This window comes from Peromyscus maniculatus, chromosome 15, assembly GCF_049852395.1.
Source record: "Peromyscus maniculatus bairdii isolate BWxNUB_F1_BW_parent chromosome 15, HU_Pman_BW_mat_3.1, whole genome shotgun sequence".
Taxonomy (NCBI): Eukaryota; Metazoa; Chordata; class Mammalia; order Rodentia; family Cricetidae; genus Peromyscus; species Peromyscus maniculatus.
This window is the reverse complement of record NC_134866.1, coordinates 57,270,388-57,285,967: the sequence shown is the minus strand read 5'-3', so window position 1 is coordinate 57,285,967 and position 15,580 is coordinate 57,270,388. Positions and strand designations below refer to the sequence as shown.

The 15,580-nt window shown below is 39.3% G+C and overlaps 1 protein-coding gene across 7 annotated transcripts in view; it reads right to left on the bottom strand.

Annotated features, from left to right (window-relative positions):
• Kiaa0825 (KIAA0825 ortholog) overlaps window positions 1–15,580 on the bottom strand; it is a 441,346-nt gene that overhangs the window by 273,409 nt on the left and 152,357 nt on the right. For all 7 annotated transcript variants that reach the window (XM_006986534.4, XM_076551989.1, XM_076551990.1 and 4 more), the window contains one exon: window positions 13,663–13,802. In XM_006986534.4, the coding sequence (XP_006986596.1) occupies window positions 13,663–13,802 (140 nt within the window). The remainder of the gene's footprint in view (window positions 1–13,662; window positions 13,803–15,580) is intronic.

Sequence of the window (15,580 nt, the reverse complement as noted above, 5' to 3'; positions counted from 1 at the left end):
ATCTCTATGCTTTTTTGCACTCTGTTCTATATTTACATATTATATTTTAAATTTTTATCTCAAGATTTGTAAGTTGCTCATGTGACATGTTTAAAATCTATGTAATATGTAACAAAGTCTGCTTCCCACCAAAAGTTTTGTTTGTTTTGTTATTAGACAAGTTTTGTCTATTTTGTATATATGCATGGATCTGTGCCTGTAAGTTTTCTTGCAGACATGGGGCCACAGTTAATTGCATCAGGCTCAGTCAAAAGCATAAATGTATGGGGCCACTGTATGTTCGTTTCTGACTGGTCTTGCATGTTTACCATGTTCTGTGTGTCTTGGTGATAGCTCAGCTGTTACTGTTGAAACTAGCTGTGTGGGCTCAGAATTTGCCTCTGGGATTTCTGGCCAGAATACTGAATCTGATGTAATAACAGATTCATATGTCATTTGGGTATAAATAATATTAAAGTTGTTTTATGCTGTCCTACTTTACTAACAAACAGCTAAGGGAATTAGGTGTGATTAAAAAATCTGTAACAAATGTTAACTTACAGCTCTGAGTTGGAGCTGTCTGGGGACACCACATGGTTTGTCACCTCCTTCAGTGCCGCTATGTGGGCAGTTGCCATTTTGACAAGGGTTGGAGAAGCAGAATGTCATGTGACTTCACCACCATCTCTGGGTAGCCACATGGCTGGCAGCCATCTTTGCTAGGGTTGGAGAAGAGGGATATCATGTGACTTCACTGCCATCTTGATTAAAGGTGACCACATGGAGTGGACCTACCAAGGAGGCAACAACAGGTCTCCAAGGTACTTGGGGTTAGGATTTTTGTGAGATAATTCCTGACCTGTCTTGAAAAAAATGTTTATGAGAGATAGGATTTAAAACAATGCTGGTTTAGCGGGGTCTTAAAGCTGCACCTCCGTGTGTTCTGTACAGGGACACACCTTGCTGCAGCGAGACTCTGTACCATAAGAGTAATCCACTTGGTATAGATTTTACAGACACTGAATTGTTTACACAGTTGAAACTTGGTTTTGCCTTCTATAAAGTATGGTTTTACTCTATGTCTTCATTCTTGAAATAAAAAAGAAACTTTAGTTGGATATTACCAGAACATACAGTTGGGAGACCTTAAACTTTTTTAAAAGAAAATTTTAGAGTTTTATAAAGTTGAAATAAACTAGATATTTTTAAGAAACAGTTTTAAAATGCTTAAAATTGCAAATTTATAAGGCTCTGGGACATTTTAAAATTTTAAAATAAAATACAATGGTATTTTATTATAAAGCCTTCATTAATATATGATCTTAACAAATAGAGAAATAAAAAGCTAAGGCTTAAGACCACAAGTAAATACCAGAGACTGAGTTATTCCTATCTTGTGATGTAGCAATACAGTGACTAAGCAGTCTGGCCAAGGGTCTTTCCTTACCTAAGGTCTATTCAGGCTAACAGAGACTGGTTTAGGAATGTTTGTCTAACCTTCTTGCTTTGATGAACATTTTAAGCTATAGCTAGTTTGGTAAACTAAGTCATACAGAAAACTGTGTGTTCAATAACAGTATACTATGAAAGGGTAAGGAAAGTCCTCAGTCTCTTTTTGGACTGTGTTTATGAGTTAAAAGTCTTCTCTTGATATTAAAAGTGTTTCACTTCAGAAATTGTTACAGCAGGTGGATCTCTGTGAGTTCGAGGCCAGCCTGGGCTACAGAATGAGTTCCAGGAAAGGTGCAAAACTACAGAGAAACCCTGTCTTGAAAGAAAAAAAGTGTTTTAATTCATAAATTGTTACTTTTTAGGTAAAACTTAACAGGAATAAAGCCATAAAATCCTAATCTTATAAAACAAACAAGTTATAAAATCCTAATCTTATAAGACATACAAGTTAATAGACAGTCACCTTATGAATGATCAAGTTCTTAGCTTCTTATATATGTTTTCAAAGTTAAGCCTAAAACAAGTAGCTAGGAACAAGCAACGCTTGTGTTCTTTAGATTTACTTAACAGGTAACAGTCCTCAAATGCTTCAGAGATCTGAGAATACAGCATTTAAAATGTTCAATAAAAAAGATTTTCATTATAGAGAGATGTGCTGGCTCCTGGAAGCACCCCTACCTCCTCCTCCAAGGAAGATGGTGGGCACAGAAGAACCTGGAGCTTGTTTTAAAGGTGGCAAAGCTGGCCACTGGGTGAAAAGCAACCCTTCATCTCAACTGCTGCCAGGACACTGACCAGACTGTAGACAAGCAGGACACTAGGGAGTTGATTGCCCTGTTTGCCTAGACAAGGCAGTCTGGTCCCCCCAAATTCCTACTGTAAGAATTCTGTATACACAGCAGCTCAGCTGCTTGGGAGTCTCATCTGGAGCCTTATTACGTCACCAGCAGGCAACTGCGTCCCAGCCTAAAAGCCGGACATGCACTCCCACACACTCTCTCTCTGCACACGCTCTGTGTGCTCTGTGTCTCTCTCTGCACAATCCGTCTCTCTGTCTCCCCCACCTCTCTCTCTCCTCCTAATAAAGCTCTAAAAGGTATCACTGGGTTCTGTCGTGACTGTGACCTTTCCATGTGGCAACCAGCGCCAGCCACCAGCGCTGCCCCATACCCTCACACCTACTCCACAGAAAACTGTCAGCTGAAGACAGATGCTTCCCTGGGACCCCTGTCCCCAGTGACCATGAAGGACCTGGGGTAGCTGTCTAGGTAGACAGTAAGTCCCTGTCATTTTTGATAGATTCAGAAGCTGTTTGGTTTGCGCTTGTGCTTTCTCAGGTGAAATTTATCCTTCTCAGATCTGATGGTGTTTGATGATTAGGCTAGGGAGAGCTTCGTCAGTTCAACAGCTCCCCCTCTCCAAGGCTACAACCGTGTTCATAATTTATTAGTTCACTAGTTAAGTCTCTTGTTAAAAGTACAGACAGGTTTGCCTTTTTCACAGCCTTCATAGTAAAGAATAAACAGGTTTTAGGTGTAACTTTCCACTAAAGAAACACAGAAAATGGTTTAATATGTATAGATGCAAGTTGTACAGCTGTAACTAAATGATTTAAGGTGTGTGAAGACATTTCAGATTCTGTCCCTTTGCTGTGCTACTGTTGCACTGGGATTTCAGAGGTTCAGAGGTTCAGCGTTGATCAATGGAGTTCTGATAAACTGATAGAGCACTGACTACTTACTATTCAGTCACAAGCTCAAGTTTTTAAATTTCCTTTGGTTGTTTTCTAATTATAGACTTAAAGGTACATTTCATCTGGAGAAAATCACACTCTCTAGACATAGGAAAAGTGTTCATGCCTTTTTAACCCAAAGCCATAGCCTTTGCAATTCCACCAAGGTGTGAATCTGTTCCAGCTGTTTTATAGACACCTGCATGTTCCTGGGGAAAGAGTGCTGCTACTGTATCACGGAATCTGGCCTGGTGGAAACTCATATCGTCACTCCACAAACTGTCTGAAGAACTTGGCCAATACAACCCAGGCACATCTCCATTCCATTCTTTCTGGCAGTCTTCACTCTTCCCATGGCTAGCCCCATTCATAGGGTTAGTGGTAATACTCTGAATATTTTTCTCCTAGCACCTTGCCTTCTCTGTTTCCTCCAGGATTTCTGAGGTCTCCAGGGTGGTTATTAACCAACTGCTTCTTCACCCATACCTCCTACTGAGCCCACTGACTCTGGACTCCCCTCCTCAGACTGTCCCATGCCAACGGGAAGCAGCCAGATTTGAACCGGGGCCCATATACCCAAAAAGGTCAGGATATTCAGTTGGAACCTCCAGCTTGCCCCTGCATGGTCCAGAAAGCCACATTCCTATCTCTCTCCCCAAACCCCACCCACTCAGAGTCTGAACAAAGGAAAGGCACCAGAAAGCCCAGTCCCACACTCTATTGCGGCTTCCTCCCCTGAAGTTGCCAGCTGCCCAAGTCCTGAATCACTCAGCTTTTGATGCCATATTTGGACACAACCCAGCTTGTAGAGGACACATCATCACCCCTCACCTACAACCTCAACAGTTTAGTCTGAAGGTGCAGCTTCTCCAGTCTCCATCTCTGGGACTGGAGAACTTGCCCAGGAGTCGCTTTGCTCCAACTGCTCCAATAAACCTGTTCTTACACTTTTAATAGTTGGCTTGATCTGGTTTACTGCACTGGCGGAGAAACCAAAAGGGGGCAGAAAACCTATTAACAAGGATTGGGGAGCTGAGGAAAAAAACACGTGAGATCCTCCTGGTGGTAGTGAGAAAACCCAAAACTTACCAGAAATGACTGGAGCAGTATGGTGATATTTTATTTGTACTGAAATGTGATTTTAATTTTATGTTAATAAATAAAGTTGCCCTGGGGTCAGAGCTATTAGAGCCATAGCAAGAGCGTGGTGGTTAGAAGAGCTAGGTAGATTTCTGTGTGTTCAGGGATACAGCCAGTATTGGAGACATACGCCTTTAAGACCTGGAGGGCGGTACTTACAGGCAGTGATGAGGCAGTTATGTGGTTGGGTTTACAACCAATGAGAAGGCAGAACAGAAAGACTATTTAAACACAGACAAACAGGAAGTAGCTCTCTCTCGGGGAAGCTAGGAGCACTGCAGGAGGTAAGATTTTATCTCTGAGCTCTGACCTCTCGGCTTTCTCTTTTACATTGGCTCTGTATTTCTTATTTTAATAAGACGATTGGTTACATCTACATCTGGCGCCCAACGTGACAAGAATCCATTAAAAACTGCTTGGGGCCGGCTCCCTAGCCAGAGCAACCGGCTCCCTAGCCCCGGCCCAGGTCTGCTTGGGCTCAGGCTGGACTGTGAGCTGCTTGCTTAAAGCCAGTGCTACAAACAGCTCAGGCCTGCCCTGCTAAACAGGGCCCCTGCCTGTAAAGCCAAGCCTTGACTCGGCTCAAGAGGGAACAAGTGGCTGGCTTTAAGCTTTAGCAGGCTACCCCTTAGCTTTCACTTTCACTTTCACTTTCACTTTCGCTTTCGCTTTCTCTCTTGCTTTCTGTCTCTCTGTTTCTGTCTCTCTCTCTCTCTCTGGATTCACACCTAGGACACTAGGTGGCTCTTTTGAAATTCGCTCGGATTTCTACTGTTCTACGCAGATTTGGTAAGTCATAAAGGAAACTATTTAAAAGACAAATTTTTTCCACATTTAAAAAAAATGGGTTTCCTGTGTACATTGGAAGAAAATTGGGTTTTGTTTGAAATTTTAGGCAGTCTGACAATGGAACAACTATATGAAAAGATTAGTATTATGGGAATTATGCAGTTTATCACCATGCTTATTTTCATTTTACTATTTAAAAAGATAGTCGATTTAAGTGCCAGGATAACAGCTTTAGAAAAACCTGTTAAACCTGTAAAAATTCAGACAGAAGAAATTAACAGTGAAGTTGGTTCAAGTTTGGATCATAAGGTTACAGAAAGAAAGCCTGTTTTCACACAGTCACCCTTAATTTATCCTGTAACCATCAGCAGATGCCTGATCAAATGGCTACACAAAATATCTGGGCTCCAATTGAACTGATGGATTTTAAAAGGTTTAAGGAGGCAATAGTATCTTATGGAATGCATTCCCCATATGTAAAGCAAATGTTAAACTCTTGGTCAACATATAATAGGATTATACCACAGGACTGGCGGGACCTTGCACAAGCTGTTCTGGAACCCAGCCAGAGAATTCAATTTCTAACGTGGTTTAAGGATGAAGCTAGAAACATAGAAAAACAATGGACAGATAAAGGAATACAAGTTTGTCAGGATCAGTTTATTGGAGAAGGCCAATATGCTTCAATACAAACACAATGTTTATATGATGTTCAAACCGTAATTTTATGTCGAATGGCAGCCTTGAATGCATGGGACAGAGTTGAGGAACCAGGAAAAAAACTTGAGTCATTCACAAAGGTTATGCAAGGCCCAAAAGAATCTTTCACAGATTTTTTAGAAAGACTGGCTTCAGCAGTAAACAGAATGGTCTCAGGATCAGAAGCTAGTAAGGCAATAATTGAAGCTTTGGCATTTGAGAATGCGAATGCAGCATGCAAAAGAATAATCAGGCCGTTAAGGGCAAGATCTGCACCTTTGGAAGATTGGATTAGAGAAACAATTAATGTTGAGGCTGATGAGCATGATGATACGTGGGTAGGAGAAGTAATTTCAAAAGGTTTGAGGAGTGTTAGATGTTTTGGGTGTGGAAAGCAAGGACATTTTAAAAGGGACTGTAAACAGGTCATTCCTAGAAGCAATGTTTCTTCAAGGAACAATGGCAACAGAAGGCCCCTTCCTTCTGGAGTATGCAGAAGGTGTGGTAAGGGAAAACACTGGACCAACGAATGTAGATCAACAAAGGACAGACAGGGTAATCCTTTGCCTCAGTTTTCGGGAAACTCCCGGAGGGGCCTCATGCAGGCCCCCATAGCAAAACCAGTTCAAACCTTTCCTGCAGCTGTAGAGGAAATCCCTGCTCTGAGCGATTAAATAACCAAATGACTATTGGAATAAATCATGCTGGTCAGGATGATGAAAAAGAGAGAATAGAAAATTCAGGAGAAAACATAAAGAAAATTTTTTGGCAAACTTCTATTAATGAACAGAGACCAAAATTAACGATAAAAATAAATGGTGTTTTGTTGTCTGGTCTGGTAGACACAGGTGCGGACATTACCATAATTGCACCAGAATTTTGGCATCCAGCTTGGCCTCTTCAGGAGGTAAACGTTCAACTGTTAGGAATTGGGACATTATCTGGAGTGAAACAGAGTGCAAGATGGCTGGAATGTATAGGTCCAGAAGGACAGAGAGGAAAATTAAAACCATATGTCGCTAACATAGCTATGAACCTGTGGGGTCGAGACTTGTTGCAACAATGGAATACTCAGATTAAAATCCCTCCAATCTCAGAAACAAATCATAAACTAGCACATGTTTCTGAGAGAAATATTAGAAGGCATTATTTTGAGTGGTCACCAGCCATCCATATTATACAAGAACAGGGCACAACAACTGATAATCCTCCAAAAATACCAACAGCTCTACCTTTAAAATGGTTAACAGACAAGCCTGTATGGGTTCAGCAATGGCCTTTAACAACAGAGAAACTCCAGGCTTTAGAAGAGCTGGTAGAAGAACAGCTAAATGCTCAGCATATTGAACAGTCAACCAGCCCTTGGAATTCTCCTGTATTTGTTATTAAAAAGAAATCTGGTAAATGGAGAATGGTAACAGACCTTAGAGCAATTAACAAAGTAATTCAGCCAATGGGCTCTCTACAATCTGGAATTCCTTTGCCTACTCTGTTACCAAAAGGATGGCCTCTCATAGTTATTGATTTAAAAGATTGTTTCTTTTCAATACCCTTACAAGAAAAAGACAAAGAAAGATTTGCTTTCACAGTGCCTACTTATAATAATTCTCAACCGGTTAAAAGATTTCAATGGAGGGTCCTCCCACAGGGAATGTTAAATAGCCCAACTCTGTGTCAATATTTTGTACAACAGCCATTGGAAGTGATACATAAAAAAATTCCTAAATCTATAATTTATCATTATATGGATGATATTTTACTAGCTGACTCAAATGCAGATACTTTAGAAAGAATGTTTGAAGAAGTAAAGAAAATTTTGCCTTGCTGGGGATTACAAATTGCTCCTGAAAAAATACAAAGAGGAGATTCTATTAATTATTTAGGATATAAAATAGAGCTACAAAAAATTAGACCCCAAAAGGTGCAAATTAGGAGAGATAGACTACAGACTCTTAATGACTTTCAAAGATTATTTGGAGATATTTCTCATCTACGAACTATTGTTGGGGTAAAAAATGATAAACTGACTAATTTGTTCAAAACCTTAGAAGGTGACAAGGACTTAAATAGTCCAAGAGAATTATCACCTGAAGCTGAGAAAGAATTGGCCTTGGTAGAAAAGAAAGTACATGAAGGGCACGTGGATCGTATTGATCCAAAGCTGGATTGCATTTTGGTTATTTTACCTTCTAGGCATTCCCCTACTGGAATATTAATGCAGAGGGAAGATATTATATTGGAATGGATATTTTTACCAAATAAACCAAATAAAAAATTAAAAACTTATGGGGAAAAAAATCTCTGACTTGATTTGGAAAGGAAAATTGAGACTTCGTCAATTAGCAGGAATAGACCCAGCAGAAATTGTCGTACCTTTAACTAAGGAGGACATTGAAAAATTATGGACAGAAAGTGAACCTTGGCAAAGAGCTTGCAGTAATTTTTTGGGAGAAATTAACAGCAAATATCCCAAAAGCAACAGAATTGATTTTATAAAGAGAGCTGATTGGATCTTGCCTCGAATTGTACGGCAAAAACCCATATCTGGAGTTTGTACATTTTATACAGATGCCAACAAACAAGGAAAGGCAGGTTACAAATCAGAAAATTTAAGTAAAGTGGTACAAAGTCCTTATAATTCAGTGCAAAAATCAGAATTGTATGCTATTCTGTTGGTATTAATGGATTTTTCAGAACCTCTCAACATAGTAACTGACTCTCAGTATGCTGAAAGAGTGGTATTACATATTGAGACTGCAGAATTTATCCCTGATGCTTCAGAATTAACTTCTCTATTTATTCAATTACAAGATACAATCAGGAAAAGGAGTCATCCTTTATATATAACTCACATCCGATCTCATACTGGTCTGCCAGGCCCTTTAGCACAAGGCAATGATGAGATTGATAAATTATTGGTAGGAAATGTGCTGGAGGCCTCAGAATTTCATAAAAAACATCATGTCAATAGTAAAGGTTAAAAAAAAGATTTTTCTATAACCTGGCAACAAGCCAAAGAAATAGTAAAGAAATGTCCTACTTGTTCCTTCTATAATCAAACGCCATTACCAGCAGGATGTAACCCAAAGGGTACTCAGAGGAATGAAATCTGGCAGATGGATGTGTTTCACTTTGCAGAATTTGGAAAATTGAAATATGTACACCACACCATTGATACTTATTCAGGATTTCAATGGGCAACTGCTTTGAGTTCTGAAAAAGCTGATTCTGTAATCACTCATTTGCTAGAAGTTATGGCCATCATGGGTATACCTGCACAAATCAAAACTGACAATGCTCCATCATATGTCTCTGTTAAAATGAAACAGTTTTTTGCTTATTACAATATAAAGCATATTACAGGTATACCACATAATCCTACAGGTCAAGCAGTTATAGAAAGATCAAACAGAACTCTAAAGGATATGCTAAATAAACAGAAAGGAGTAACAAAAACCCCCAGAAATAGACTGCATAATGCTCTATTAACTTTGAATTTTCTGAATGCCAACGAGAAAAGAACAACAGCTGCAGAGAGACATTGGATAATAGAAAAAACTACAGAATTAAATCAGCCTATATACTTTAAGGATGTGCTGACCTCAGAATGGAAGCCAGGGTATGTATTACGTTGGGGACGAGGTTTTGCTTTTGTTTCTACAGGAGAAGATAAGCTGTGGGTACCATCAAAATTGATAAAGGTTCGATTTGAACAAGAGAAACCTCTTAATTAGAGGAGGTGATAGTGCATCAATCAGCATGAACATCCAATTTAAACTAACTTGTACCTGTAACACATGTCTTTTCATTTAATCAGATAATAACTTGCCAAAAAGGAACATCCCAAAAATTAGTCTTGGGGGAAGGTTTTTGTTTTTGTCTTTTAGGAGAATGAAGGTTAAGGAATCTGAAGGACACAAGACAAATGAGACAACTGAAGAAAAGGGACAAATCATCTATCCCAGGAAACAGAGTATATGGGAGTATATGGCATATGGGTATATATTATCTAAAAAATTTTATGTCTTCTTAAATGTTTGTTTCTGCTTTTCTCTAAAGATTTAACACTATTGGTTTTCTAATAGTCCCAGTTCAATTAAAATTTAAAGCTGACTTTGGAGTTGGAGAATGGCTCTCTCCTTCTTTAAACTCAAGCATGTTGTTAAAAGGAAAATGCAAACTCCCTGTATCATGCCAGAAAGAGCCATTTTCTGCTATGGGACAGGACAAAAGCCAAATTAATTAAGGGACTATTCTATTACTAATCTCAACTCTTTGATTCTATTCTGATTCTTTAAACTTTTCTTAAAGTATAAATTTTATATCAAAATTTACAAGATATATATATATATATATACATTTTAAACTTTGTTAAGATATGAATGGTCATATAGAGTACTAACTAATTCTAGAAAAAAAAAGGCTTCAATTAGCTGCATATATATGTCTTTGTGTTCGAGTCTCTTATCAGTTTTCTGCAGGAAATCATGGCCAGGCCTAACATCAACTGAAATCTCCAGGAAGAAGATGGGGCCCCACAACAACAAACACAACAACAACAATTCCACGTGGACAATAATAATATCACTGAACTGACAAACATCATCTATAGATCAGCTTTGAACTACAAGGTGCTCAGAGCAATTTTGAGATGACTAGCTGAGATGATCCAGTCTCAAAGACTACTTGAATAAGGACTTGAGATAAACCCTGAACTTTGGCTTTATACACAGACTGGATAATAATGAAGGATATAGTTACCTTTCCTAGAATTTGACAATTAACCTAAATTTTTCTTTCAGGATAAAGATAACTTCGCCCATACCCAGCAGGAAGCAATTTTAAGAATATGACACCCACATTGCCAAAGAAGTGGTGTGGGACAGGTGGTTTTTTGGTTCTTTTAATGGGTTTTGGGTCTGGGATAATTTTCATTGTTTAGGGGGTTTGGTTACAAGTTGTTGTCAAGGGTTAAGAAAAAGGCTAAGCAAAGGAGATTAGATTTAAGGTTCTTGTTTAAAAAAAAAAAGAAAGAAAGAAAGAAAAGAAAAGAAAAAGATAGTTACTAGTTTTAAATACTTTACATTATTACCATCTATTAGGATATAAAGAAATGAAAGTTAGTAATTAGACATTACAATAGAAATTGTAGTCATATTAGATATGTTTTAAAAATTGAGCAGATATATTTTAGACAGGTCATCTTCAAACCCTTCAGAAATCTACCGAATATGGCATTTAAAATGTTTTAATAACTTAGAAATTTTTCTTTTTTGAGACATGTCGGCTCCTGGCAGTACCAATCTACTTCAGAGAAAATATGGGCATTGAAGAAACTGCATATGGAGTTAATTTTCATTGTGGCAAAAGTTAGCCACTGGACAACAAAGTATCCTCGAATCAACAGGAAAAAATGGACAGACAGAACACGAAACAAAGGACTACCGATTCCTGCCAAAACAAGTGTGGTTATGGCTTTATCAGACGGCATTTTCTGAGGCCAGGACAATATGGCACCATCCCTGAAGTGGCCTTCACAATCTGGAAAAGGTACAGTGCCCTTTTCTTTGAAGGCAGCTGAACAGGCAGTGGGCCGATGGCTTCTGTTGTGCAATGGAACAGCAACTGAAAGCTCACGCCTCTCAATAGTAGACTGGCATTTAATAGAGGGATGTGGAGAAGGGGATGCTTAGATGAAGCCATATATACACAGCCAAGAAGAATGGACAGCTGAATTCAAAAACCATCAACAATTTCCAGAATTTAAAATCCTGAATCATGACATGACACTAGTGGAATTCAGGTGTTTCTGGTACGTGGACTGCTCTCACCCAATGTGAGGTTGAACTGTTGACCTTGTGTACAACCTACTTCACAAATGAGTCTGTCAGATACGATAAGCCTATAGGCTGAAGATGATGCCCCAACACTGTGGAGAAACCTCAGGTGACTGTCCAGGCAGCTGGCTGTTTCTGTCAACTCACAAAATTTTTGGAAGTTGCTTTTGTGCACTTCCTGTTTTTATTTTTGTTAGCTAATATTATTTCCTTCTTGGGTCTCTGAGGGAGTTGAAGATTAGTTAGTTATAGTTGAAGATTAATTAGGATAGAAAGTGAATTAGATACATTTTGAACTTACTAAAATAGGATAGATAAGGGAATTATTTTCTCTGATTTGTCAAATACAAATGGACTAGACATCGTTTAGGTATTTGTTACTTGTATATATTGTATATAGTTATTGTACTTTTGTATATAGTTTTTCTTTTGTTAGTTATAACCTTTTGCCTTTTTTCTTTTTATTAAAATAGAAAAGGGGAAATATGGTGATATTTTATTTGTACTGAAATGTGATTTTAATTTTATGTTAATAAATAAAGTTGCCCTGGGGTCAGAGCTATTAGAGCCATAGCAAGAGCGTGGTGGTTAGAAGAGCTAGGTAGATTTCTGTGTGTTCAGGGATACAGCCAGTATTGGAGACATACGCCTTTAAGACCTGGAGGGCGGTACTTACAGGCAGTGATGAGGCAGTCATGTGGTTGGGTTTACAACCAATGAGAAGGCAGAACAGAAAGACTATTTAAACACAGACAAACAGGAAGTAGCTCTCTCTCGGAGAAGCTAGGAGCACTGCAGGAGGTAAGATTTTATCTCTGAGCTCTGACCTCTCGGCTTTCTCTTTTACATTGGCTCTGTATTTCTTATTTTAATAAGACGATTGGTTACATCTACAGAGCAGTTTGGACAAGGGAATGCCGTGGGCCTCATTTATATACCCATAGGCTAGTAGTATGCACGGACATTTTCCTCATTCACACATAAAAGTAACATCGTAAGCCAGGATAAAGAACACTGGAGTTCAGAGAAACAAGAAGCCAGGATGAGGAATGTTCAAGCATCTGGAACACTCCAGGCTCCTGCATAATGATAGAAGCAGAGTGGCTTGGGGGTCTCTAGATAAGAAAACAGAGAGCCCAGGTATAGAGGGAACACACACATGGGGCTTTGGGCCCCAACTGGAAAGGGTTAGGTAGGTTTGTGGTACATGTAAGGGAATACTTGGGGTCGGGGAGGGTTGTACATCAAAAGGTCAGAAAACTCATCTAGTTTGAGTGGCAGAAAGACCTGGCTGTGATCCTGCATATGGTGAGCTAGACAAAAATGAGTTTGAACTGGGAAGCTGACTAATTTGGATTCATGTGTGACATAAAGAGGAATCCACACAACATGTGAAATGGTGAAAACACTGTGCATAGGTGAGTGATGGGACATGGGAGGACATTCTCACAGCGTTCCTTGCCATTTCCTAAAACAGTATTGGCAGGGAAGACATTTTAATTAAGAGGATTATGGCTTCTTACTCCTCAGTTTTCAGTCATAATTTTCTTGATGTTTACTTCTCTGTCTGAAGTGGAAATGACTGTAACCCACAGCCGCTGGCTTGCTATCCTGAAGTACTCTTCAAGACAGACTAGAATTTCAACAGCTGATCCAATGTATTCTCTACTTATTTATTATCTAATTCAGGTTTGTGCTTTGGAAATGTAACTGCCTCCTCCCAGTTGTCTTAGGCATTTCAAAGCCTGGATGTTGATACTGCTTAGAAAGATAATCAGTTGGTTAGGCAGGTCAGAAACTCCGCTGCAGTGACTGACTGCCCAGTACTCACAGCCTGTGTTCAGGTTCCACCCCTCGCGCAATATTCAAGTAGGAAAAAGTTCCATTTGTCTCTGCCAATGACTGGGTTTGGTTTTTGTTTTTGTTTTTGTTTTTTGGTTTTTGGTTTTTGTTTTTTTTGCTGTTGTTGGGCTTGCTTTTGTTTGTTTTGTTTTGTCTTGTGCTTGGGACATTCTTGAAACTGCAAATACTCACTTGAGCTCCTCAGCAGGATTCTTGGTATGAGGCCACCACTGTGCAGCAGGGTCTCCAGAAGCAGGTTCCACTTACAGCATGGCTGGGATAGGAGTAGTTTCAGCTGACCCGCGGCGTTCAGTCCTCCAGCCGACGGAGGCCTTTCAAATGCAAGATAAGGCGGACTAATGAAGTTAATCTGTCTATGAAATTAATAGCCTTCAAGTCCAGATGTAATACCAGCTCCTTGAAATGTCAATTCCTCCCAGATTACTCTGAAAATGCTTTCATGCTTGCTTACTTTAGGGTTGCTCAGGGAAGGAATTACATTTACTCTCAACTAGCTAAAAGAAAATTAACGCTTGGTAGCCTGCCAAATCTAAAACTGATACAAAATAACCATGCCTCTATTTTATAGAACCTAGTTTTCTTTTTCTTTCTTTTCTTCCTTCCTTTTTTCTTTTTCATAAGAAAAACCACTTATGCATTGTTTTGAATGCCATCATTTGTTCATCAGTTGTTAAAGGCATAACAACTGACTACTATATACTATTTTCTTCTTTTCTTATTGGGGAAAGATGTTCCAGTGGGCTTTGGAATACTTTGAACGTTGCTATATACTGAAATTGCTGCTAAAAACTAAAGGAATTCAAAACTTCTATGAAGGGTCAGCCACAATCTAATTATTTAATAAGAAAATCCTTAAATCAACATGCAATTATCAGAATTAATGCTACCACTCACCCCATGACCTACTTAAGTAGTGCCATCAGAGAGAAATAATTCCAAGACAAACAGGTTCCTGCTTTCTAAACTGTCATCAGTTTTGAGCTGAAAAGCAGCTTCCCCAGAGGACTACTTTCATTTCCTGTGTAGCAGCAGGGCATCAAAAAGCAGGAATTATCCACAGCATTATTCAACGTTTCCTTCGAAAATCCCCCAGTTTGAATCATATAAAAGTCCTAACAAGGGAGATGAACGTACAATAACAGCAAACAGAAGAAACGGACCTACCCTGTGGTGCTGGCTACAGGGACCATGGAAATGAGCCACCCAGGGAATGAATGGTGTGATTGGGGTGGTTGCTGAAGTGGGAACGTGAGAGGAGGATTATAGCAGTCTGCTGCAGCTTCATTAGCAATGACTCCCTAAGTGGTTGGTCTCTCTATACCAGCACATCCAGACTCTCCATCTCTGGCTTCTTAAACCTTGGTTCCCATATATGAAGCAGCAGCATGAGAGAATATGCTCAAATGCAAACATGCAAATTCTTCTGTGTTTCTCACTCTCAAGCCTAGGTTGGCCCAGAACTCAACTTACAGTATAGCCCAGTCTTGCCTTGAACTCAAGGCAATCTTTCTGCTTTGAAACCCTAAATTATGGGATTATAGGTATGAACCATCACATCTGTCTTAAATTGTGAGCTTCCTCTCATTAGAAATTGCAGGAGTAGGTCACAGAAATCTGTGCATTAAGAAATTCTGCTGCAATTAAAACAACTCTGAGATTCCATCTTACACCTGTCAGAATGGCTAAGATCAAAACCACTGAAGACAGCTTATGCTGGAGAGGATGTGGAGCAAGGGGAACACTCCTCCACTGTTGGTGGGAATGCAAACTTGTACAACCACTCTGGAAATCAGTATAGCGGTTTCTCAGAATATTGGGAATAAGTCTTCCTCAAGACCCAGTTATACCACTCTTGGCCATATACCCAAGGAATGCTCAATCTTACCACAAGGACACATGCTCAACTATGTTTGTATCAGGATTATTCATAATAGCAAGAACCTGGAAACAACCTAGATGCCCCTCAACTGAAGAATGGATAAAGAAAATATGGCAATATACACAATGGAGTACTACTCAGCAATAAAAAACAATGATATTATGAAATTTGCAGGCAAATGGATGGAACTAGAAAATATCTTAAGTGAGG